This window comes from Uranotaenia lowii, chromosome 1 (genome assembly GCF_029784155.1).
Source record: "Uranotaenia lowii strain MFRU-FL chromosome 1, ASM2978415v1, whole genome shotgun sequence".
In the NCBI taxonomy this organism is placed as follows: Eukaryota; Metazoa; Arthropoda; class Insecta; order Diptera; family Culicidae; genus Uranotaenia; species Uranotaenia lowii.
The window spans coordinates 154,224,352-154,250,407 of record NC_073691.1 but is presented as its reverse complement, the minus strand read 5'-3'; the positions used below and the strand labels follow the sequence as shown (position 1 = coordinate 154,250,407).

Sequence of the window (26,056 nt, the reverse complement as noted above, 5' to 3'; positions counted from 1 at the left end):
GCATCCAAGTATCACCATCAGATAACGGAGCCATTTTTGTAGCAAGGTACATATAATTTCATTCGAACCTACCAATTAGCAGTTCCATAATGGCTCCGGGCTTTAAAAAATAACATTCAAAGCCCATCACCGTGAAATGGACTTCCGAGTTCATTTGTTCACGTTACTACACCGAACCCAATTTGGTTTTAATAATTTCCATAATTTTTTTTGGCATCGGAGGCATCATAATAATAAGAGAACTTTTCACTTTCCATTCATAAAGAGATAAAAATTCTATAACTAATTGACTAATCCCAGAATTTTTTATAAGTCTAGGAAAATTTCAAACTTCATAAAGTCGCTTCATCAACCTTCTAGCACTTATAAGATCTATATTCGACATATGCAAGCATCGCAACAGCACCAGTATAGCGATGCCTCCCCTCATTTTCGACTTTTCTGTTAAACTTTCCTTCAAATGGACCGCGCGCCCTGCCACCCACCCAAGGGACCAACATGAGTTACATGAATAAATTGAGGGCCATTCTCCCATGACCACACGATTTTAACAAGCAGTAACATCAACAGCAACAACGACGACGACGTCGCTAAACGCTTTCATTCAGTTTATTTACATTTCGTTTTATAATTACAAGCGAAACGCCGACAGTTACATTTGCTATGCATGGGCACCCCTAGTTTTTTTTTTGGTTTCGTTCGTTCCGGATGGGCTTTAATGAGGCGCTCGAGCGCTAAAATGTGAATGATCAACGAGAGTGCGAACGTGATTGTGCCCAGTCAGGCTGGGATCGATTCCTACTGATGGAAGAAAAATTTAAACTTCGTAGCCTGTGAATTTATCGTGGAAGCTAGAAATCCACTAAAGATCTGAACCAAATTATCGGGAGCTAAAAATGAGAGTTGACATTTGACAAGTGATGGCCACTCAAATGAAAAAATAGCAACACAACCCGAAAAATGTTTCAATATCTTCAATATCTGTCCGATCCAATCCCGGTAACTGTTGGAGTGAGACAGGGATGTATCTTATCACCGCTTCCTTTTCTAATCGTAATGGATGAGATCTTGACTAGATCGATTGACTGAACACCAAACCGAGGGTTGCCGTGGACTCCTTCAACGATGGAGCAACTGAACGACCTTGGCCTGGCAGCCCAAGTAACTCAGATTAAGCCAACTAGCCATAGGAAGTTTTATTTTGGTTTTATTATGGCATTTTTTGTGCAGCTCATTTTATGACGGTTTAATTATAGTCATACAAAATGCTTATATTCTTCGGTCATTGGTTGTTAGATAGTTTTGAAAACGCTCAAAATGCTTTTATAAACATGCTGTTTTAGTTTGTTTTAAAAGAGTTATGAATGCTTTAAACTACAATAAAACACAAACTGAGAATTTTGCTCCAAGCTTTCTTTAGCATGTTTAATAATAGCACTTAGTGCTTGATTTGTAAACCGCCATACAACTTAGTGACAGTTCTCGATCAAGATGTCAAAAAAGGACACGCTCAGGTTAGATTGCACTTCTTTAAATTTTAAACATTTTTGGATGAGTTATGTGTGTTGGCTTTGAGTTTAAAAAAAATATATCTATAAAAATCTTTGAAAATTGGTTTGAATATTTCTACAAAATGAGTACTGAATGAAAGGGCCTCAAAAAGTAGGAAAGAAAATTGTTGCTTGACGCCATCATTAATCGAAGATGGTGGCTTCTGCTTTCATTTTCAATGCTTTAAATGACTAAAGTCTGTTTCACATAGAATCTTGTCGCATCTTTTCATTTACTGCAGCGCCCCTAGTTGTCACATCGCGAATCTATTAACAGTTTTTTGATCCGGATGGTTTGTTTACTTAGTGGTGAAAATTTGATTAAGATTGAAGCAGTCAGTCAAAAGTTATCGACGATGGAACGCGAAAGGCGAGAGAAAATTTTGCACACTTACGTAGAGAAACCGACGTGGTCAGGGGTAAAGATCGCGAAATTCCTGAAATATCCAAAATCGACTGTAAATTCGATGCTGCAACGTTACCGGGATACCCTTACGGTGGATCGAGCAAAACAAACCAGGCGTAAAAGTGGAACATATGACCCGAAGCTGCGAGCAAAGGTAATTGGATCAGTTCACAATAATCCTGGAATCTCCTTGCGTGATTTGGCGAAAAAGTTCAAGATGAACCACACTACAGCTCGACGAATTTGTTTACGAGAAGGCTTGCAGTCGTATCATGCAAACAAACACCCCAACAGGACGCTGAAACAAAACCAGGTTGCCAAAACCAGGGCAAGGAAGTTGTACGAGAAAGTGTTGACGAAATACAACGGATGCATTTTGATGGACGACGAAACTTACGTCAAAATGGATTTGGACAAATACCCGGTAATAAATTTTACCTTGGGAAGCGTAAAGGGAATGTTGCGGGTAGATTCAAGTTTGTTTTCGCAGATAAATTTGCTCGTAAGTTTATGATTTGGCAAGGGATCTGTAGTTGTTGGAAGATGACTAAGAAGACACAATTAATGGAAATGTTTACAAAGAAGAATGTCTCCAGAAGAGTGTTTTGCCATTCATTCGGTCCCACAAAGGTCCGGTGAAGTTCTGGCCAGACCTGGCAAGCTGCCACTACAGCCGGGATGTCGTTAAGTGGTATAAGGAGAACAAGATCGATTTTGTTGAAAAAAGTATCAATCCACCAAACTGTCCAGATTTTCGTTCCATCGAGAAATATTGGGCAATAGTTAAGGCAAACTGAAGAATGTGGCAGAACCTAGAAAAAAAAACCTGCTCAAATGGAAAAGTATTGCGGTTACTGGGAAAATTTCTAATCGCGCGACGGTAGGCTTCCGTGCGGTAGGCTAGCCGGAGCAGTAAACACAGTTAAAAAATTCACTCTTACTCACTAATTTCTTTGAAAAGTTAAGAAGTAAATTCTTGAATCAATCTTCAAATCATTATTTTGCAAGAGAGGACAAAACATGAAGTCATCGGAATGTAATATTATTATTCTTAGTATTCATTGAGATTGAATTAATTGCGGGCGTTAAAATTCCAGACAAAACAAAAAACAATCTACATTATTGAAAACAAATTTTTCCATAGCCTGAGAATTTACGAATTTGGCATGACGAAGATTTTTGATGCGATAAATGCGTCTTTGATACTTTATATGCTGGTCGAATTCAATTATGTTGTCGTTAAAATGTAACAAATCGTATATGAGAAGTTAAAAAAAGAAGTTGTGTGCGGTGAATAATCTATTATAGGAAATAATACCATTCGCATAGCAAAAAATTGGACTGCGCACTCATAACTGCGAAATTTGTGCAATCTGTCAAATCAGTATAAAATCTGACGGTTTTCTACACCGCTTTTCAGTTAAACTTTATACGGATAACTCCGACTGCAAAACATAGCACGAAATCCAACATTCAATGAATGATCGCTACCGTGTCGTCGAACTTATTTAAACAACTACAGGTTTTCATTTTTTTTTTTGTGAATTTGTCCGCTAATTGACCCCATAGCAAACAGGTTTTTTTTATTATTCATTTTTCCGTGATTTTGATTGCTGATTGACCAAGCTCAAGGCAAACACAATTTTTTGTTTTATAAACAATAGGTAATCCGATAATAATATTTGGTATACATGTTTGTTTGACAACTTTTTATTAAATCAACCTTCAATGTTTTCCGCTTGTTCATCCGATTTAATTTCAGTCGATAAATAATCCTTATGTAGAACAATGCTCATTTTTTTCTTGAATACTGTAATTTTTTTACAGTGGTACCCTACGGGAGCCCAAATCAGCTATCGCAGAAATAGAAAAAAAGAGTGGATCAGCAATAGTGAAACAGGATGGCTAATGAGGTTACCAGAAGTACTGTGCAGAAAATGATGGGTGGTATCACAAAAAAAGTTCGAAAATTCATCTGAAAAGCTGACGAATGATTTTTATGATTTTTTTCCTTAAAATGCAATAAAAACCCTACAAAATGGCATTTTTACTTTTGTTGTATGTTATTTAGTGATGCGCGAGCGCTCAAGAGCCGCTCATTTGAACCGGTTCTTCAAAAAGAACGAACGAGCGGCGGCTCTTGAAAAAAGAGCCGCGGCTCAAAAATGAACCGTGTCTTGCCGCTCAATAGTCCTATTTGCCGCTGATAGTGGTCGTGATATTATGCACGTTGTTTCACCAACACTTTCAACTTTGGGACAATTAACCTCAAAAACGACCATGTGTGTCGACCGCCTGCACGTTATTTGTACCGAGAGTTTTTGAGGTTAATTGTCCCGTCTCATCTGTACATGCTCAGCAAGTGTGCGTAAGAAATGTCAAAAACAACTCTATACCGAGTCGAAAACTGAATGGAATGAGCGAAGAGTGGAGAGCCGTTCGTTCGAACGAACCGAATGGCTCTCCGAACCACATGAGGTTCAATGAGCTACGGTTCAAAAATAAGCTGCGGCTCATTCCAACCTGATTGGTAAGAACGGCTCTCCACTCCACTCTTCGTTCTTTCTATTCAGTTTTTTACCCGGTGTTGAGCGGCGAGAATCGGTTCATTTATGAACCGCTACCGTTCGTTCATTCTCACGGTTCCACGGTTCTTTCTACTCAATCGAACGAACAAACCGTTTTTCTCATTCATTCAATAGCAGATGCAACTGTTTGGCGGCATTTCGTGTTAGAAAAAAAGGAAGCGAAATATATATTTCCACATCGATTGTGGCGTATGGGAAAATTTTCATTAATTGTCTGCAGTCTACGTTCAAGTTGTGTTTCCATTCTATCATCGTTTCACGTTTGGTCGCTGGTCGGTTTTGTTCTGCGCTGTGTTTTATCCTGAATTCAGAATTTCGATTTGGTTTGACATCGAAAGTCAACGGACGAAAGGTAAGAAAAAGGACTTAAAAAGAATGAAAGATGTTTTTTCAAGCATAATGTTTTACAGCTGTTACCATGCCATCAAGTAACATATGGTACCATTTCGAACGAAAAGAAAATGGCAAAGGAAAATTTGCAGGTATATGCCGTTACTGCAAAAAAAGTCTTGCGTTGTCCGGTGGATCGACAGGAAATTTAAAGCGGCACCTTTCCACTCTCCACCCAACAATTAATGTCGACAGGACAGAGCGGTCAGCGGCAGCACCAGGAAACACCACAGCACAACCAAGTGTCCAAGAAGAAGCAACCGAACAGCAAAGCAACCCCGTAAGTCAATCCACTTCACTTTTTATTCCTCCCACGCAACCACAACCAGTGGCGCAGACGTTGATGACCAATTTTGTTGATAGAATTAAACCCATGCCTATTCAAAAAAGTAGGGCATGTGATATTCAATTGCTGAAGATGATATGCAAAGAATTTCACCCCCTATCATTGGTCGAGGATAATGAGTTTAAAACTTTTGTTGGGATGTTGAATCCGACCTATCAACTTCCTAGCAGAAAAACATTAACAACAAGTCTGTTACCAGTTGTATATAACGACATCCAGTCATCTGTGCAGAAAGCATTACTGGACGCTTCAGCAGTTTGCTTAACCAGTGATGGCTGGACCAGCATTAAAAACACTAGTTTCTATGCACTTACCGCACATTATTTCGAGCCAAACACAAAACTGAAATCGGTTTTGCTGGAGTGTTCCGAGTTCTCCGAAAGACATACAGCCGAAAATATCGCGAATTGGGTAACGGGAGTCTTAACAAGATATTCAATCAATTTTAAAATAACAGCAATAGTTACAGACAACGCAGCTAACATGAAACTAGCCACTTCTATTTTAAAAATCCGTCATTTGAGCTGCTTTGCCCATTCCTTGAATTTGGTGGTACAGACAGCTATTATTGGATCGATTAAAGGTGTTGTCGATAGAGCTAAATCAATCGTTCAATATTTCAAACAAAGCTCCCACGCCTTATCCAAGCTACACGAAATGCAACAGAATTTAAACAGGCCTGTGTTAAAATTAAAACAAGACGTTCCAACTCGTTGGAATTCTACGTATGACATGTTGGATCGGTTGCTTCGCAATAAAGAGCCTGTTGTATCAACTTTGGCACTTTTAGAATCCGACCTGTCTCTGGAATCGCATGACTGGATTGAAATAGATCATGCAGTAAAGGTGTTGAAAGTGTTTTATGATGTAACAGTCGAAATATCCGCAGAGAAAAATGTGTCACTATCGAAAATTGCAGTTCTCTCTAGATTAATGACACGATACGTTCGGCAGTACTTGGATCGGGAAAAATCGGTACCGGAGAATATTCAGAAGCTATGTGAGCAATTAATTTCAGGGTTGGCGAAACGTTTTTCTCTTCTGGAATCTAACGAATTAGTTGCCCAGTCAATATTACTGGATCCACGCTTTAAAAAGCAAGGTTTCGGAGATGACGATAAATACCAAAATGCATACCAGTCATTAATAAGAAAGATGAGAATGACATCGATTGAACCAATGCCGGAGCCGATGGAACTGACACATACACATGCTGCTAGCAATTCAGCACAGTCGTTTCTGTGGGAAGAATTCGACGAGGTTGTAGGTAGACTGCAAGCGTCTCGTGATCCGGCAGTTGCTGCAATCATTGAGCTAGACAAATATGTAGCAGAGCCGCATCTTCAAAGAAAAAACGATCCCTTGCTTTGGTGGGAAGAAAGGAAGTCGGTCTATCCCCGCCTGTATCAAATGGTACTAAAAAGGCTGTGCATCCCGGCGACTTCAGTTCCCTGTGAACGGATCTTCTCCAAAGCTGGGCAAATTTGTAACGACAGACGAAGCCGACTTTCTTCCAGCAATATGCAAAAAATAATTTTCGTTAATCACAATATAAACTAAATAGAAATTCAAAAGAGAAATGTGAAATATCTTACTTATTCGTTGAATTTTAAATTACTTATTAAATCTACCTGTTATCCTTTATTAAGTGTTTTATTTCAAAATCTACATAAGTATTCTTGTGAGTTTTTCATTTTTCCAGATTTTTTTTTCCATGCTTCCCAAATTTCCCCTATTTACATATATTTGTAAAGGCTCATTCATTATGTTTATCTCAAAATTTGACGCATATCTATGGGGCCACATCTACAAAGAGCCATTCAAAGAAAACGAACAACCAGAAAAGCCGTTGAGCCATTCTAATTCTAATGGCTGCAGCAGTGGTTCACATTATGAACTTGCGTCGAAAAACAAACTTTTGATCGGGTGCTGCGAACGCGGTTCAATTTTGAGCCGCTCAAATGAACCGGCTCATTGAATTGAGCGAACGGCTCTGAGCCGCTCATAAAAATGAACCGTTTTGCCCATCTCTAATGTTATTTCTTTGCGGAGAAATGATCTATTTTATCCGACCAGATTCTATGTGAATCAGACTTTTACATGCTCATAAAACAATATGGTTATTGGATGAAAGGCTAAGCAAGCTGTATATTTACGACATTGTTGACTATGTTTGATTGCGTCCCAAACAACCAGAAGACGTATATTATTTTACAGATTATATCATATGAATGTTATTTAAACTCAGGTTCGTATATCTGCACCTACAATGTGCGTCCCATGCATATTCTTTATCGTATTTAAATACATTGCATGATTTTATTACGACAAAACAATCCAAATCAATAATATGTGTGCAAATGTACCTATATGTCCTCCAAAATGATACGTAAATACTGGTTTTGATGCATTATATACGATATGTTTACACGTATATTTGCACGTATATTTGTGCTGCAAATTTGATATACCCACCAAATGGTTGTCTGGGGTGGTAATGGAAGACGAATCCTATGCCAAGGTAGACTTCAGACAGCTTCCCGGACAAGATTTTTATATAGCAACCGGATAGGGAAAGATGGTAGACATTTTTAGACATATTAAACTATCAAAGTTTGTCAAAAAGCTGTCTGTACCTGAGTCTTGTAAAACGACATTTTCGTTGCAGCCGGGACCGTCAATCAGGAGATTTACGTAAAAGAATGTCTCCAAAAGCGTTTGCTGTCTTCCCTAAAGAAACATGACTTGTCTGTGCTATTTTGGCTGGATCTGGCATCCTGCCATTATGGAAAAACGCTATGGAATGGTATGCCACAAACATTTAGGTTGTGCCCAAGGATAAGAACCCTCCCAACACACCAGAATTTCTCCCAATCGAGAAATATTTTACGATTTTTGTGCAAAACTGTATGAAGACCCTATAAGCAGCGAGAAGCAATTCAAAGCAAACTGGCGTTCTGCACCGAAAAATGCGGATAATATAACTGTACAAAAAATGATGGCATGCGGCAAATGAAAGTTTCGCCAATCTTATATAATAAAATGGAGGCGTTTTCTTTGTAATACCATCACGTATGAATGGTCGGTCGGAATTAAGTGAAATTTGGTATCTGAGAGGTTATCGGGCCAGAGATGGTTTGTATAATAGTTTCGAGATTATTATTGTTTGTGGAAGGGAGGTTCCTATCGACCCATCGAATATCGACCCATAATTTACAATTATAACATTTATGTTCTTTTTTTCTGGGGATTTTCAACCAATAGGCTGATTCATCCCTAAAACATTTATGTTCACATTTTCTGTTCTAGAAAACTGTTTACTGATATTAAAATCCCACCCATACTTTCAAACTTGAAATTCAACTTTCAATTCAATATGGGGCATATCACAGCGATTAAAGTGTGATTGAAATATGATTTGCATTTTTTTTAAATCATGATGTTTTTATAATTTATTACACACCAAATTGTGGTACTGTCATATATTGCACTGACCTCCTTTAAGATAAGCGATGAGTTTTAATTTCTAAGCGTGTCGAAAAAATGAAAAAAAAATTAGGTGTACTGGTAGCGACATCTTATGGATGTTAGTCCACTTACGAATTTGGTTTGAAACTTAGGTTGATATTCTCACACACGTTTCGAGCTCCAGCCCGAACTCTGTTCTCTGTGCTAATACTAAAGTTTTTTTTGTCCCCACCTATAGATAAACCACATAGAATTGAAAGTACACTGCCGGCCGAAAGTTTGGGATCATCCCTTCTAAAACATGAAAACACACTCATTCAAAAAGACATTTGTTAAATTTTGAGCAATAACTTGACTTGTACTTCAAATTATTAAATAGCTACCTAACTTATCGATCAAAAGTTCGGGGTCACCTCGAAGTATGGTGTATCTGCTAAAAATTTGAGATCGGTCTTCAAAAATTTGTAATTTTTTTTCATCTGTATCTCTGTTATCAAACAGCATATCGTCAATCTGTTAACCGTATTTGTTTGATATTTAGTTTAATTTAGTCTAGTCATGCTTCATGAAAACTTATAACAAAGATTGATTATGTTCCGGAAAATTTAACCGAAATGTCTGACCTAAAATTTTTTTTTGATCGTAACTTTGTCATTGTAGGGATTTAGATTGGGTAAATAAATGACAGAGTTATATTCAGATTTACCATGTAGGGGAAAAGTTCATATAACGCCCCATGTGGCTAATACGCGCCACTCTTGTTTTGAAGAATCTGAAACATTTTAAGCCTGCAAAATATTACCAATTTGTTTTAAATGCTGTGATTGGTCATGGCAAGTATGAATTTTTCCTTAAAATGCCCCTGTGTCGTGATAGATTCAGAATTTAGGTTTTTCTTCATTTCGATCTAAATTTTAAAACATTTATAATAAGGTGTCACCAAGCAGAGAAAAATGAATAAGACAATATTTGCTGACACATCGATGGAGGAGAATCTAAATTATGATTTTATGCTAAGAAATCATACTGAACTCGCTAAGGTATGCTTTTCATGGGTATGTTCTATCACGGCCCATGCGCTCTTTATAACGCGCCAATCGTAGTAGGCTGAAAATTGCATTAATTTTTCAAAAAGGCCAATTTTCATCCAAAATGAACAAAAAGTCTAAAACCATATTTTGAGCGTTAATTCAGCCCAAAAAATCTATTTTTAATTTTTTGTTAAATTTCTATTAGTCCATTTTGATTTTCTTTTCAGTCAAAGTGTCTGTAAGTATTGGTGTGTTTTCGGTCTTCGGCTGCTCTCGGGTGTGTTCGGCTGCTAGGCGCGTATTGAATACACAGCGGCGCGTATTCGCAACACAGTTTTGTTCTGTGGCTTTGAATATGGTTTTTAAAAATCATGTTTTTGAAGAAACTATAGCAATTTGAGCAATGATAAATCATAGGAATTTGTAGAAAACACTTTTCTTCGACGATTACACCCATTTTTAACACAATTTGTACGTGGAAAACATAGAAAATCAGCGATTCGCTTAGGTGGCGCATAATAGGGCATGTTCCCCTACTAGAATGAGTATGATATCAAGGTTCTGATTATAAAGTCTGCTTCATTTAATATTGGAACAAATTCTTTTGCTCATTGTGGCGCTCCTAGTGGACGGATTTGGAAACTTTTTTCACCCACGTGTCGGGAAATTCATTACCTTTCACCATGTATTTATGTCATAACACCAAACGATAGTATTTTGTAAACAACCGCCATGGAAGCCGAACGGAGAGATTAAATTGTGCACAGTTTTCTTGAAAATCCATTGTTGTCGGCATCGAAGCTAGCTAAACAGCTTAAAATGCCCAGAAATACCGTATGGCGTGTTATCAAGCAGTACAAGGAAACATTGACGACGGCTCGGAAGCCATTCGGAAGCATTCGAAGCGTCGGAGTGGAACTGTCGACCGGAAACTGCGTGGGAAAGTCATCAAGGCCGTCAAGAGGAATCCCAATCTTTCAGACCGCGATTTGGCCAATAAGTTCCAGGCCGCTCACAGTACGGTGCGACGAATTCGTTTCCGGGAAGGAATAAGGTCATTCCGAGCCAGCAAACAGCCAAATCGGACGCTGAAGCAGAACAATGTGGCCAGAATCCGTGCTCGAAAGCTGTACGACCAAGAGTTGACCTCTGATGGACAATGAGACCTACGTGAAGGCGGACTTTGGGCAAATCCCAGGTCAAAAATTTTATTTGGCGACGGCTCGGGGGGATGTACTTGCAAAATTTAAGTTCGTGTCTGCGGATAAATTCGCCCGCAAGTACATGATTTGGCATGGGATATGCAGTTGTGGACAGAAAACCAAAGTCTTTCTCACTGACAAGACAATGACATCAGAAGTCTACAAAAAAGAGTGCCTACAGAAACGGATTCTGCCGTTTTTTCGTGCCCACGACCGTCCAGTAATGTTTTGGCCGGACCTCGCAAGCTGCCATTACAGCAAAACGGTTATGGAATGGTACGCAACGAACGGGGTCAGCGTAATACCGAAGGACCTCAACCCCCCAAACTGCCCCCAGTTCCGGCCGATAGAGAAATACTGGGCAATCACGAGGTTTAAGGCAAAGGGAAAACTTGAACTCTTTATTATTTTTGAATACTTTTGGCTGCGTGAGGAATAACCGTACTCATCGTAACATTTATATCAGTAGCGCCTTGTAATGTTCTACAACTTTGTCTTGGACACCAAATGTCTTAAACCTAAGGCGAGAGCGCAAATAATTGTTTCCCGCTCAATTTCATTTCTGGACCACTGTGCAACGTCTTGTCATGTTGGCTGCCAACACCAGATTCCTTATCTCTGTGAGAACGTTTGGATTTTTGCTCTTGGCTGGTCGCACAGCACCAGCCGCGCAAGCAATTTCGGTAGCATACATCCGGAACTCTGAAATGTTTAAACACAACTTGGCAATTGTTTTGTTGTTTTCTTTTTACCGGGATTTTCATCCTCGCGGATGATTCATCCCTTACAACTTGGTAATTGATTTTAGCGGCAGGTATTTATACATTTTCAAGCACCAATTCGTATTTTCGCTTAAATGGTATTGGTGTACCAACACACAATCATCCCGAAATGATCTTTGGAAGAGATGTCCGTTAAAGAGGCTTTTTTCGTGACGCGAGGTTCGTTCGCGAATTTCAATTTGTACCCCTATAGTGTTGCCGTAAGACGTAATTCTACGTCAAAAAATCGTAATATCGAGTACGACCTATATCTTCGAGTCGGAAACGTGTATCTATGAACATCAATTATGAAAAACAGCTTTTCTAATTGGGTCGAAGAATTCAACAAGAACTGGTTTGGTACCAAAAAATCTCTCATAAATATGACTTTTCTTTAGCAGATTTTTTCACAAAAATGTGCAATGATTTTAAAATAATCAAATTCGCATTCATTCCGTTTATGGAAGGCTTTATCAATACACTTGTCTAATCGAGATAAATCGAAATTATTGCGACGCATTCAATAGAGCATTACTTATGTATCATTGGGTAAAAATCAACCAATATTGCACACTTTCTAATTGATGTGTATTGTTTACATGCTGTCAAATCCGAAGTCTGTTTTTCTATTCAACGAAAACGGAGGTGAACCAATGCGAGTCGAGAGAACAAATTCTTTCCAAACACCTGAAATTTCCTGACCTTTCGCACCGGCAGTTGGGAAAAATGTTGAACATTCACCATTCAACCGTCTCCAGAGTGTTTAAGCGGCAAAGAAGCTGGAAGAAAACCGGGACAGGAGAACAAAAAGACGGAAGGAAAGGTGAAGCGAATGATTAAAGCAAATCCCAACGTCTCAAGCCGTGATTTGGCTAAAAAGATCGGCATGTCGCAAAGCTATGTCCAGAATGCAAAGAAGAAAGCTGGACTGCATACATACACGTAAGCACGGGCACGTAAGCTCTACTGGCACGTAAGATGCTGACAAAATATGGCTTCTGTGTGAAACGTATATAAAAGCCGATTTTAAGCAAATTCCGGGGTTGGAGTTTTTCACCGAGTTTTTCACAAGAGCAAGTTTGATATTCCACAAATTTTAGAAAAAAAAATTCGAAGTTCGCCTCCAAGTATCTCGTTTGGCAGGTCACCTGATCTTGAGGATTGAGGAGTGAGCCTTTCGTGACAAAGGGCGAGATCTTGAAATCTGAGTGCTCCGAGAAGCGCCTTTTGCCGTTCTTGCAGCAGCATGACGAAGCTCTGCTATTTTGGCCAGATTTGGAATCATGCGACTATGCGACTGACATGCGGCCAATTCTGTCCATTTTGTTCCAAAAGACATGAACCCGCCAAACTGTCCGGAGCTGCGCCCAATGAAGCAGTACTGGGAAATAATGAAGCGGGAACTTCGGAAAAGCAAGAAGACAGTCAAAGACGAGAAGGACATGTTAAGAAAATGGGAAAAAAAATGAAAAACTGGTACCGGATGACACTGTTAGGACTTTGATGGAGGGAATCAAGCGAAAACGCGTTCAATTTTACACTCAAGGCTCCATCGGCTAACTTTTGTTTTGATTTTTGAAGTAAATATATGTATCAAACTATTCTAAATGTTTTGTTTGATTCTCAACAATATAGGAAATCGACATGATATTTTAGGTGTCGTAATAATTTCGTGTTCGCCCTTTACTGGAAAATTGGAAAAGAGTTCCAGCTGAAATTTTAATCTATGTTGGTACGAAATAGGTTTTATATGCGAGCAATAAAAATGACATATTAAGATGAACCTATACTTAATGTGACTTAGGCAAAGTATTTTTTCCTATTCTATTAATAAATCTGTTATTTCTAGTTTTTTAATTTCAGAAAAACTAGAACAAAGAAAAAAGTTCATGAAAATAAAAAAATATTTTTCCAGAAATGTTTGGAAACAACAAAAAAGGTCCACAATTTTATTGTTCTCGCAAAGTTTTTTGGACATCTAGAGAATATTAAGTAAAAAATACTGAATTGGAAAAAAAAATATATTTTTCGTACGTCACAACAATTGATTCCCAGTGTCTCAGTCACGGGAGAAAATAACTGTGAAAAACGTATTGTTCTCAAACCCGAGAAAGATATATCTTGTATCGGCTTCGATTTTGATATTAGATCTCAGCCTAATGTTATGAAACTTTGATGACATAAGTTATGCTAGGTTAGTGTAGACATCAAAAGCAACAAGTTTTCTTACCTGAATACTGCATATGCTCTGCTCGGACAAACTCCACGATCGGCAACAAAAACAGGAGAACCGTCATGCACATGTTGTTGGATTCATTTTGCATGTTGTTTCCACACTGTTGTTGTTTTCTGTGCGGCCGGAAAACAAACTCCCCTCACGAATTACCGCGCATAATCATTGAAGGAGATACATTCGGCATCACACGACGACGACGATGACGAGGAGGCGATCGTCACGACACTTTTTCCGCGAGCGGGGTGGATGCTGGATGTGTTTTCTTCTTTTCACTCGAAAGCCCACCAACACCAATCGCCCCAAAACGAGCGAATTCCGGCTCGGGTTCCGGGCGATTTCCAATAAATTCGAAACTACACCTTCTCGATCCGTTTGTTTGACATCGCGCACTTATGCTAGGTTATGTTTCACTCGCCGTAGGGGAATTTGGTTTCGATTTTTCCTGTGCTCGGTCATTGCACTTTTTCCTGGCATATTTGGCAGGATTTTTCTTCATCGTTTTCCACCAAACTTCTCATCATTATCGTTAGGAATGGGACTGAGTATTGTTGTCGCTTAATTTACATAACTGGGGGAGACACAAAAACACGAACCGGCAAAATTTAGATAACAACATACAAAGGTATTTGGAGGGTCTTCATTGACTTTCGCTTTCTTCGGACCGTTTGGATTGTAACATGGTTTCCTCTGAATTCGTTCACTTTTCGTTGGGATGTTCTTTGTGACCTCTCGTTTTCCTAATAAAGTCAAAACGTGCAGATAGACGCTCTTCCTCACCCACCTTCTGCCACGAACAATTAATCACCGTTACAGGTACGGAAATCACACGAATTGCCGAAACCATCTACATGAGAAGAAATGTCAATCGGTTGGGAACATTTGGAGGCTTATCAGCTGTACGTAAATGGTACAGAGCTGTTACGTAAACGCGTCTAAGCTATGCTTTGTTTTGATGTGGACATCTTCCAAACAGATAAAGCCAGTTTGTGTTTTTTTCCAAAATGGTGCATCTTTGAATTGTTTATTTATTTTTTTTCAGGTCAAAAGATGTTCGGTCGGACGTTGCTTGGTCGAATGGGCAATCAGGTTGTCAGGTTATCAGGTCGAAGGATGTTCTGCCTAAGAGGACGATTCGTTAAATTGATAGTATAAATTGATGATAGACCCACTGGTCACTAGGCTGAATTGATGTTAGGCCGAATGGGATTATCATGCCGAAAAGGTCACTAACCCGAATGATCAATATGGCCCAAGGTTGTGCAAAGGATGTTTTGCCGAATGGTCATTAGGATGGATGGACAATCGGACGAATGGATAATGGGCCTAGTGGATAATGAGCCAAGTGATTGTTGGGCTGAATGGATTTCAGGCACCTTCAGTTGAAATTGAAAATTATGGACTTGAGGTAAGGACCCAGGTAACAATTAAAGTTTTATAGCAGGCTTCTGGACCAAGTTTAGTTTTCATAAGAGGCTTAAAGAGTCTTCCAAAACAAGCGGTGTTACTTTAAGAGGGCTAACAAAAATTAACAAGACAACTTAAACAAATCCGAGCTACTCGCACGCAAAGCTGGCAAAATCGCAAAAAGTTGCCAAATCAACCGTTACAAATGTAATTAAAGTGTTTGGGGAACGTTGGTCGACAGCAAGGAAGTCTGGATCGGGGGGAAATCGAAAACCGGAAGCCGCTGAGATGACAAAAGAGTTGCCGGTAGTTTCAAGCGAAACCCTAACCTCTTTCTCCGAGATGCCGCAAATAAGCTGGGTGTATCGTCTACAACCGTGCATCGAGCCAAAAAACGAGCCTATCGACTTACAAGAAGGTAGTGACTCCAAATCGTGATGATAACCAAAATACGACGGCCAAAGCGCGATCCCGGAGGCTGGACACGACGATGCTGACGAAGTTAGACTGCGTGGTAATGGACGACGAAACCTAAGTCAAAGCCGAATACAAGCAGCTTCCGGAACAGGAGTTTTATGAGGCAAAAGGAAGGGGAAAGGTAGCAGATATTTTCAAGCACATGAAACTGTCAAAGTTCGCGAAGAAATATTTGGTTTGGCAAACCATCTGTACCTGTGGCTTGAAAAGCAGGATTTTCATAGCTTTCGAGACTGTCAACCATGAAGTTTAAGTGAAAGAATGTTTGAATAAACGTCTGCTGCCTTTCCTGAAGAAACACGGTTGTTCCGTACTTTTTTGGCCGGATATGGCATCTTGCCATTACGGTAAAAAGGCCATGGAGTGGTACGCCGCCAACAACGTGCAGGTGGTTCCCAAGGACAAGAACCCTCCCAACACGCCAGAGCTCCACCCAATTGAGAAATACTGGGCTATTGTCAAGTGGAACCTAAAGAAGACCAAAAAAACTGCTAAGGACGAGCAGCAGTTCAAGGCAAACTGGCTTTCTGCGGCGAAGAAGGTGGACAAGTTGGCTGTACAAAATTTGATGGCAGGGGTTAAGCGTAAGGCCCGGGAATTCGGATTTGGAAAAGCGGAAGCCTAACTGAATATTTTTCCTGAATTTTATACTAATTAAACTTGAAAAAGAAGTATAATTTGATTTTTTAAATAAACGATTTCACCGATTTACACGCGTTTTCTCTTGACCAAATTTTGACCGTACCACCCTTTATTCGCCAACCTCGCCAGCGAAATCTTGGGGATAATGCACCATTTGTGCACAATATTTATGTGGTTTTCCGGGAAATCGCTTCTTATTTTCAAGGAAATAATGAAAAGTGTAGCTTACGATACAAAGAGTTCTAAGATAAACTGTAAACAACAACATCCAGCAGAAATCGTCTGTTTAAAAGTCATCCGGAATAAGCAGGGTTGTATAAAAATCGTGCTTGGACATAATGGGACCCCTATATATGGGAATTCCAATTTTACAGCAAATTACAATCTCCTCCTGTTGACTTTGAGGGGATTCATGTCTCATGTCTCGTGTCTCATGTTCAAGTTTAAGTCTCATGTCTGAAGTCTAATGTCTCATGTCTCTAGTCTCAGAGCTAATCCCAATCCCAATAGCAAATACGTGTTTATATGAAAAGAGCTTTTTTGTCAGGGATGTTCATCCTATCAGATGAAATGGACTTATAGAATTATTTTCTCGTTTATATCGTGTTGATTTGCGAAAACTACGAAAAAATGAGTTTCACTTGAAAAACACTTTAGTGGTACAATACTTCAAAACGCCCCAAGCACACTGTACTTTGAAGATAAAAATAAAACGGCCAGGTGGATACTCTCAACCATTTCGTGATCGTTCGCTTCATCTGATCCGTGTTTGGCCACCGGCTTTGATTGCCGGTCCATTACTCCCGAGGGGGAGTACATCAAATAGCTAGCGTTTCGATAAGTCCACCTTCATGTGACACGATTCTAGTTGCTCCAGCTTGTGCATTCCATTTGGTTTCCTCACTTACTGGGTACTGGATGGAACCTTTTTGGTCCGGCAACCAAACTGCACCGGCTTCGGTCCGAATGGCGGCGTTGGCAAAACTCATCGCCCGGTTCAAATCTGTCAATGAAATCTGAAAATGGAAACAGAGCAAAAGGTGTGGATGAGAATAGGAATGACATTAGGCGAAAAGAAAACATGATGAAGCGAGCCATTAGACGATTATTAGCAGTACCTTTAGGGTTTTTGTGCGCTGGCGAGGCGCTATCACTAAATAGTCAACATTCGCTCGCCAGTAGGAGGAAAACGGTAGTGTAGTGGGTTTGTTGTTGTTTAGGTTTCAGGTAGGCAGTATTTTCGCTTTTTACCTTCACGCTAACCGTGCCGCGATTTATGAGCACCGATAAGAACGCGCTCTCGGTTTTCTCGGTTTGACAATTTCTGGGGCCAAGCAGTTTCGTAACGCTGAGCCCGGAAGGAGAAGGTTTTGTGGGTTCGTTTTTAGTGAGGCGACTTGCATATCAAATGAGACCGTTTTGCTCGCTCTGGCCCCTTAAAAGTGCATCCGAACCAACGGGTGCCATATTTTATAGGTGTGTGAACTGGAATCGTTTATGCGCTAGCTGACTTATATTATTGCTGCAGCTAATTTCACTTTCTTACAGCTACTCTGCTCCGAATCTAGGAAATAAAGATGCACAATCTTGCTAATAATTTTTGAAATTATTTTTCATATTGCATCAGTAACAAATTGCAGCCTTCTACAGTAGGTACTATCTTAACATAAACAACTGGTCGTGTTGTTTCAGTAAGATGGAAGAATTCTCTTTTTAAACATGGATTGAGCTTTAACCAAGAAAGTCTCTACGCTATCAAATGGTATCACGAGGAGTCGTGGTATATTTTCACAATAAAAATCGTCAAAATTTCTCAAACTTCCTTATCAAACCAATGATGAAATCATTTTAAGCATTGCTATTTTTGTGTGTTTGCCTTTTTGTTCAAAATACCCTTAATTGGAGCCAAATTAACGAAAATAATCTAGGTCAGTACCTTTTTTTTTAAATAGGCTTAAAAAGAATATCCTAGTTTTTAAGTCATCAGTCTGTACGGTAATTAAACCAAAGACGAAATAAATAATAAATAATAATAAATTTACGGAATTTTCAACATCAAGGGAGACATGACTCCTTTGGCCCATCTTTTGAAAAAATAAAATCCTTAAACTTTACTGTACTGAAGGGTGCTACGGTCAAAGTTTGGTCAAGGGTAAACGCGTATAAATCGGTGAAATCGTTTATTCAAAAAATCAAATTAAATTTCTTTTTCAAGTTTAATTAGTATAAAATTCAGGAAAAATATTCAGTTAGGCTTCCGCATTTCCAAATCCGAATTGCCGCGTCTTATTCCCTGCCATCAGATTTTGTACAGCCACCTTTTTATGTATGTGTGTGAGCAGGAAAAGCCCCTGGGAGTAAAGCTAAATTCAAGCCCTTTCTCCCAAAGGCATAAAACCTCCTCATCACTCTTTTTTTATCTTTCCAACTATTTTTTCAATAATATTTTTGTACAATATTTTCGTTTTTTTTCAGTTTTTTCACTAAAAACTTTGATTGGGTGGTTGAAGGTGGCGCTGGTGGTGGCGGTGGGCGGAGGCGGTTGGTGGTGGCGAAAAGATGAAAAATACATATGTGAAAGGCATTAGTTTCTTTATAATACGAGTTTCTGGTCGCTTGGAGAGTGATGAAGATCCAGGAGTTTGAGGCGTTCCCAGTGAGACAAATCTCTTTTAAGGGAACGCTGGCTAGTCAGGTTACCAGAAACCGGACTGTTGGTCTAGTTCACTGAATGTATGTTTCTATGTTAGCTCTTGTGAATCTCTTGATGAGGTGTTTGAATTTGGCGATGATTCCTTCTGATCGTATGTTTTCAGGAAGTCGGTTGTAATAAATCTTACCATGACAGGTAAATGCTTTCTTGGCAAATTCGGAGGTGGGCTATCTGACGTATAAGCTACTTTGGTGTCTTAAAGAATACCTGTGATCCGGGTGGTCGTAAGTTTGATTATGATGTGCAATTGGGTTATGTAGGTGATTATGGATTATTGAGACAGCTTGTAGCTCCCTCAACGCGTTGATTGGAAGAGTAGATTTATCAGCTTCGAGGTACAGGTAAACGAGAACGCTTATAAACGACTTTCAAACATCGGTTTTGCGCTACCTGTTAGCAGCTCCCCAGATGAATAAGTATTGAAGCTTAGATTGTACAAACGCATGGTACATAACGCATAGTTGTTCTGAAGGCACGAAGCTTATAATTTTCCAAAACAACCCGCATGCTGAAGTAACTTCACTTTTTAAGGATTGAATGTAGTGAGCCTAACTTGTTTTCGCTGAAGTACTGTTGAAGAAGTTTCATGTCTTCTGCCATGTGTTGGATTATCGTGACGGGGTTTTCCTCGGTGTAAAGTAGGCAGGTGTCGTCGGCAAATAACCGTGGTTTTCCGTGGAGTTTCAGATTCGGCAAATCGTTCACGTAAAGTAGGAATAACAAAGGACTTAAATAACTTCCTTAAGGTACTCCCACTTTGAGAGGACGGAGGTTACTTTGAAAATTGTTTAGCATCACATACTGGTTTCGATTTGACAAGAAACTTTTTATGGGATCGTTGGCTTGTCCCCGTATTCCGTAGAAATCCAGTTTTTTTTAGAAGTATAGTGTTATCTTGTTATCTATAGTATCGAAAGCCTTTTTCAGATCCAAGAAAAGAAGACCAATGTGTTTTTTATCCTCGATTGCGCGGTAAATTTCAGCAAATAGATTGGAGGTCGCTGTGGGGGTACTTGAGCCTAAGCGGAAACCGTATTGATGCTCATATAGTATATTATTTTGATGAAAAAAAGTGGTGATGCGCGATACCAACATTTTTTCTAAGAGCTTGCTCAGAATCGGCAGGACTGAGATTGGACGGTAATTGTTTGGATCTGTTTTTGTACCTTGCTTATGTACTGGCACAACTCTAGCGATTTTGAGGCAATCTGGGAATCTTCCATTCGAGATGGTTTTGTTGAATACGTCACTTATCAAACCCGAAAAGAAATTAAAATGTCGCTTGATGAATTGTGCTGAAATTCCATCATCACCCACACTTTTATTAGTATCGAGGTCTTTAATTTCTAAAACAACCTCCTGGGAACTGGCAGGCCGGAGGAATATAGAATTTGACTGTGAGGCTAGGGTCTCAAATCTATTAACGTTACTCAAACTTGTGATCGTACCTGCAAGCTTGGGTCCGATGTTGCTGAAGAAATCGTTAAACTTTTGGGCAACTAGTTGTTGATGATCGATTAAGTTACCTTCAACATTAAGTTTGATTTCTTTGTTTTCGTCCTTTGAATCTCCTGTGAGCTCTTTTAGGCATTTTCACATGTTATTCGGATTGGCATTGCGGAACAGGTTTTTGTAGATCTCTTTTTTAGTGTTTTTTTTAGGTTTTGTAGATTTTTAGAAATATGTTTTAAGAGATCACGGAGATAAACACTGTTTGGATTTCTCTTAAATTTACCAAGTATTTTGTCTTTTATTTTCATCCACTTCCAGATGTCTAACACCTTGTCCACCTTCTTCGCCGCAGAAAGCCAGTTTACCTTAACCCTTTGTTTCATGAAGTAACAATTTTACAACAATTAATGTATGGAAAAATGGAAAAATCGTATTTTATTTAATTTTTTTTTTCTTGATATACTCATCATTTAAAACAGTTTAGAATGATTTTTAAGGAAAAATAAAAAATCATGAAACGAAGGGTTAAACTGCTGTTCGTCCTTAGCAGGTTTTTTGGTCTTCTTTAGGTTCCGCTTGACAATAGTCCAGTATTTCTCAATTGGGCGGAGCTCTGGTGTGTTGGGAGGGTTCTTGTCCTTGGGAACCACCTGCACGTTGATGGCGGCGTACCACTCCATGGCCTTTTAACCGTAATGGCAAGATGCCAAATCCGGCCAAATCCGGCCAAAACAGTACGGAATAACCGTGTTTCTTCAGGAAAGGCAGCAGACGTTTATTCAAACACTCTTTTACGTAAATTTCTTGGTTGACAGTCCCGGAAGGTATGAAAATGCTGCTTTTCAAGCCACAGGTACAGATGCCTTACCAAACCAGATAATTTTGACAGTTTCATGTGCTTGAAAATATCTGCTACCTTTCCCCTTCCTTTTGCCGTATAAAACTCCTTTCCCGGAAGCTGTTTTGACGAAAAATATCCCGGAACTTTACGTAAATTTAAAAAAAAATCGTTACACTTACCGTAAAAAGTCAATAAAATAAAACTGTACAAAATAAAGGAAGTGAAATCCTGTCCAGTCAATAGTAACTCTTATTGCATTTATCTATTAATAAATAAAACCCGTCTTAGTTCATAAACGATTACGCCTTTTCGAAAATTGCGCACTTGAAAATTTGATTCGTAACTTTTGAACGGCGCAATAGATGACACTGTTTCGAGTCTATTTTTAACATATATTTTGGATGTCACCATTTGAAATTTTACAAATTTTTTTTGAAGATTTTTTGTTTGAGCTTGTACGCCTGTTCTCTGTGCTTATACACCGTTGGCTTCAAGGATACAAATGGGTATAAATAAGATACAGTTATGACAACAAAATATCACAAAATAATGACAAAAGTATGACACAAATTTGTAGAATTTTACAATATCTAAGCTAAGCTTGTTCGATTACACATATCCACATTAAATCAAATTTTATCTATTTATAGAAGAGAAGGTGTTTTGGGTCCGTGAATTGACTGAGCCGAAATTTTTTCCCGTTGATGGAAGTTATGTTCTTTAATTGAGAAAATTTCAAGATTATTTAAATTTAGGCAGATCGAATTAGAAGAAATGAATACCTATTGAAAATGAGCGAGTAGAATTTGATAAGAACTATTTTCATCACATGTCATCAATTTGTTCCTCAAGAATCAAATTTTTAAATTGTTAATGTTGAAATGTTCTGTCTAAAAGAACATTACTTTTACCGACAATGCAGATAAATTGAGTTAAAATTGTGTTATGATTTCCAAATTTATTAATCAAATAATATTGTATTATTATACCGAATTTTATAGTCAAACTTTTAAAAATTTTTAACAATTTTCAATAAGTTTGATCGCATCACGATAAGCGTTATCACAAAAAAGTTAAAGTGGTTTCAAGTACTTAGTGATTTTCTTCATCTTTAATCTAGTTTTTATTTTGAATTTCACCAATGTTTTCACAATCAGAATATCAAACGTTGATTCATTTACCATCTAATCAGATAAATATACGATTGGAAAAAAACCTGTTTTATACTAATAAATATGTAAACATATAATTAAAAGTTATGATTGAAACTTTTTTTTCCAGAAATGAATAAAACGTTGAATAAATTGTTGATTTAAAATTCATGTTGAGACATAGTAGTGTTTGGTATAATTTTCATTTTATTTTCATTGTTGTTTGTCTCACGATATAACCTGACAAACATAATTCCTAAAATTCAACCGTTCACTTTTTTTTCTATAAGAAGAGCAATATACCAAGGGTGCACGGTTTCACTGCCTTTCTTAAAAAATCATCTTTATTGCATGCTAAACGGAAAAAATAACGGCATTTTTAGATTAGCAAGAAAATTGTCATTATATTCAAGGTTTTTCACAATGAGTGCACGGATTTACCGCATTTTTAGTTTGGTATAGGTCAAATTTTCAAAATACTTTTTCATAAAACGCAAAATTTTGAAGAATATGCGGTGAATCCGTGCACCCATAGTGAAGAATCATTTGTATAACACACATTTTCTTTCGTTTTTCTTTACCTTTAGCATGCAAAAGTTGATTTTGGAAGAATGGCTGTGAATTCGTGCACCCATGTTGAATTGACTTATGGAAAAATATGCTTAAAAATCTACAATATCAGGTATGGTTTATAAGCAACAAGTTGAAAAACTTCAGAGCGGTGGGTGCTTTAAAATATCTACTACGACCAAATTGAAGTGACACCGTGCACCCATGGTCAAAACCTATAACCATATAACATTAATTTCTGTAAGGATTGGTAATGTTTTATTTTTTTTTATTTTTTGATAATGATTTGAAAAATTCGATCCATGACATACACGCAATCGTCAACTATGCCAAAATGAGGTGATTCCGTGCACCCATGGTGAAAAAATATTTCCATTTTATAACAAAAATATTACCGAATTAGTAACAAAATTATATTAAAAGGAAAAGGTAAAAAATATTATGTTATAAAAATATTCCCCTTTACCAGTCATTTTGACTGGTCACGGTCCGAATAGGTATATTCAATTTGCCCGTCCTTCTAGTGTTAAAAGCTAAACGTTGGACATAAGAATATATTTTTTGATTTTTTTTTTGAAGATTATGAGCACAAAAAATGAAAAAAAAAGTTTTGTGTAAATGTACTCAAAATCTAGTGCAAACTTAAATGCAAGTGCAAAAAAATCTGAGAAATTGCAAACTGACCAAAAAAAAAAAACAGCTACCTTTGAAAATTTGTCAAAAATTCTGTGATTTGTATTTTGACAATCTAAAAACGCAAAAATGTGCCAAATTACGTTAACTTTCCAATCCTTTCTTCAAAGTTAATTTGGTATGACTTAAACAATTTTGACTATTCAGTGAATAGTCAAAATTGTATTGAATATGTATATGTATATATTGTATATATTGTATATATTGTATATATTGTATATATTGTATATATTGTATATATTGTATATATTGTATATGAATAGTATTCACTGATTGAAAAGTACGGTTTCTACACCACTTTTTTTAATATTTTGTTGTTGTCATGATCTTCAAAAATCCAAAAATTGTATCCTTATGAGTATCGTATAGTTAAAAAACTTCAGCTTTCTTGGAAACTAAGTGAAATTTTTTTTGAGCATTCCTTAGCTTATTTACAGTCTTTTAATTGAAGCATGTTTTTCCGGATTTTTTCTAAGACTTTGAATAACGGAAAGCTGAAGTGTTGGAAGTGAATATTGTCTGAAAAACATATTTGAATACATACATTACAAGGTTTTCAAAACTATAAATTTTGTAAAACTCCGTTGAGAAACAAGTGAGGTATAGCGGTTTTAAGCGAAGAGTGGCAAATTTACACTCAAGGCCTGATTAGAGAGATTTTTTTCCTAGGCTTTCAGGGTGCGTTCATAAAAAAGTAATGATGCAAAATTAAAGATTCCGAAAACTCCTTGAGGGTCCCTAAATAAATTGTTATATTTGGATGCATCGAAGAAAGTTACAAGCCGCCAAACTTCCAATGGTGTCATATTGACACTCAAGAGCGGATTAGGGTTAATGCCAATTTTGCAACGAACGCAGTTGGAATCCGTAGTATGCGTATCCGTAAATGCTTAGCAAACACCGACACATAGTTAAATTCCTATGTGCGAAGTAATTTCAAGAACAAAACAGTACTGACTCAAAAATAGGGTTGAGTGTTGTTCATTTGAACCACGGATTTAGTAATTTTACTTTGCTTTTCTTTTGAGTGTAACAATTTGCAAGCTCGCGCTTCCATCAGGAGTATGCAACGTTACACGATTACTGATAATACGTGTGACCAACATCTATCTATATGCTAAGTGTTAGTGAATCTCGTTTTAAGCTTTTTTTTATCAGATTTAAGCTTTTCTTGCCTTGACAGCATTGGAGATGAAAGCTTAAAAACATCTGAAAATGTTAAAGCTGTCCTCTAATCTTACTTTTTTCTACGCTAGTTGTCCTCACCAAGCGATTTTGGCTCATGCGGTCCTCTGAAATCATAAGGCCTTTTTCATTACTTGCCTTTTCTATGACAGTTGTCCTTTCAAACGCTGTTTTTTGTGGCCACACGCGCTTTTTCTCTACAGCACCTTTAGTTATTTTTCTGATATTGCGATTCTCTCAATACGCACTTTTCAGGCTAACAATTCAACTCGCCTTTTTTCTACTACAGATGTCCTCTCAACACGCTGTTTTTCAAATTCATTTGGTCCTCAAAACAAACATTCTTCAGCCTGTCCTCTCAACCTGCATTTAGTTGCTGTTGCTGTCCACTAAACACGCTATTTCTTCTCATGCGTGTCCTCTCAGCTCGCTTTAGTTTTTCTACAGCTGTCCTCTCAACATGCTGTTTCCAGTTCATGAGGTCCTACCAACACGCATTCTTAAAGCTGTCTTTTCAGCTCGCTTTATGTTTTCTACAGCTGTCCTCTCAACACACTGTTTCCAATTCATGCGGTCCTCCCAACACGCATTCTTGCGGCTGTTCTCTCAACTCTCCTTTTGTTTTCTGCAGTTGTCCTCTCAACACGCTGTTTCCAATACATGTGGTCATTCCAACACGCATTTTTCAGGCTGTCCTCTCAACCTGCATTTTTCTACAGCAGCTGTCCACTAAACACGCTATTTTTCCTCATACGTTCCTCCCAACACACATTCTTCAGACTGTCCTCTCAACCTGCATTTTTTTCTACATCAGCTGTCCACTTATCACGCTGTTTTTCCTCATACGTTCCTCCCAATACGCATTCTTCAGGCTGTCCTCTCAGTTCGTTTTATGTTATCTACAGCTGTCCTCTCAACACGCTGTTTCCAATACATGTTGTCCTCCCAAC

At 38.2% G+C, this 26,056-nt stretch overlaps 1 protein-coding gene across 4 annotated transcripts in view; it reads right to left on the bottom strand.

The window, feature by feature from the left end:
• The window catches only part of LOC129740594 (uncharacterized), a 149,424-nt gene that overhangs the window by 75,848 nt on the left and 47,520 nt on the right, over positions 1–26,056 (bottom strand). For 3 of the 4 annotated variants that reach the window (XM_055732302.1, XM_055732298.1, XM_055732300.1), the window contains exon 2: positions 13,973–14,546. In XM_055732302.1, the coding sequence (XP_055588277.1) occupies positions 13,973–14,066 (94 nt within the window). In that variant the 5' untranslated portion in view covers positions 14,067–14,546. Of the gene's footprint in view, positions 1–13,972; positions 14,547–17,169; positions 17,276–26,056 lie in introns of those variants that run through there. The other variant, XM_055732301.1, reaches the window with a different exon arrangement.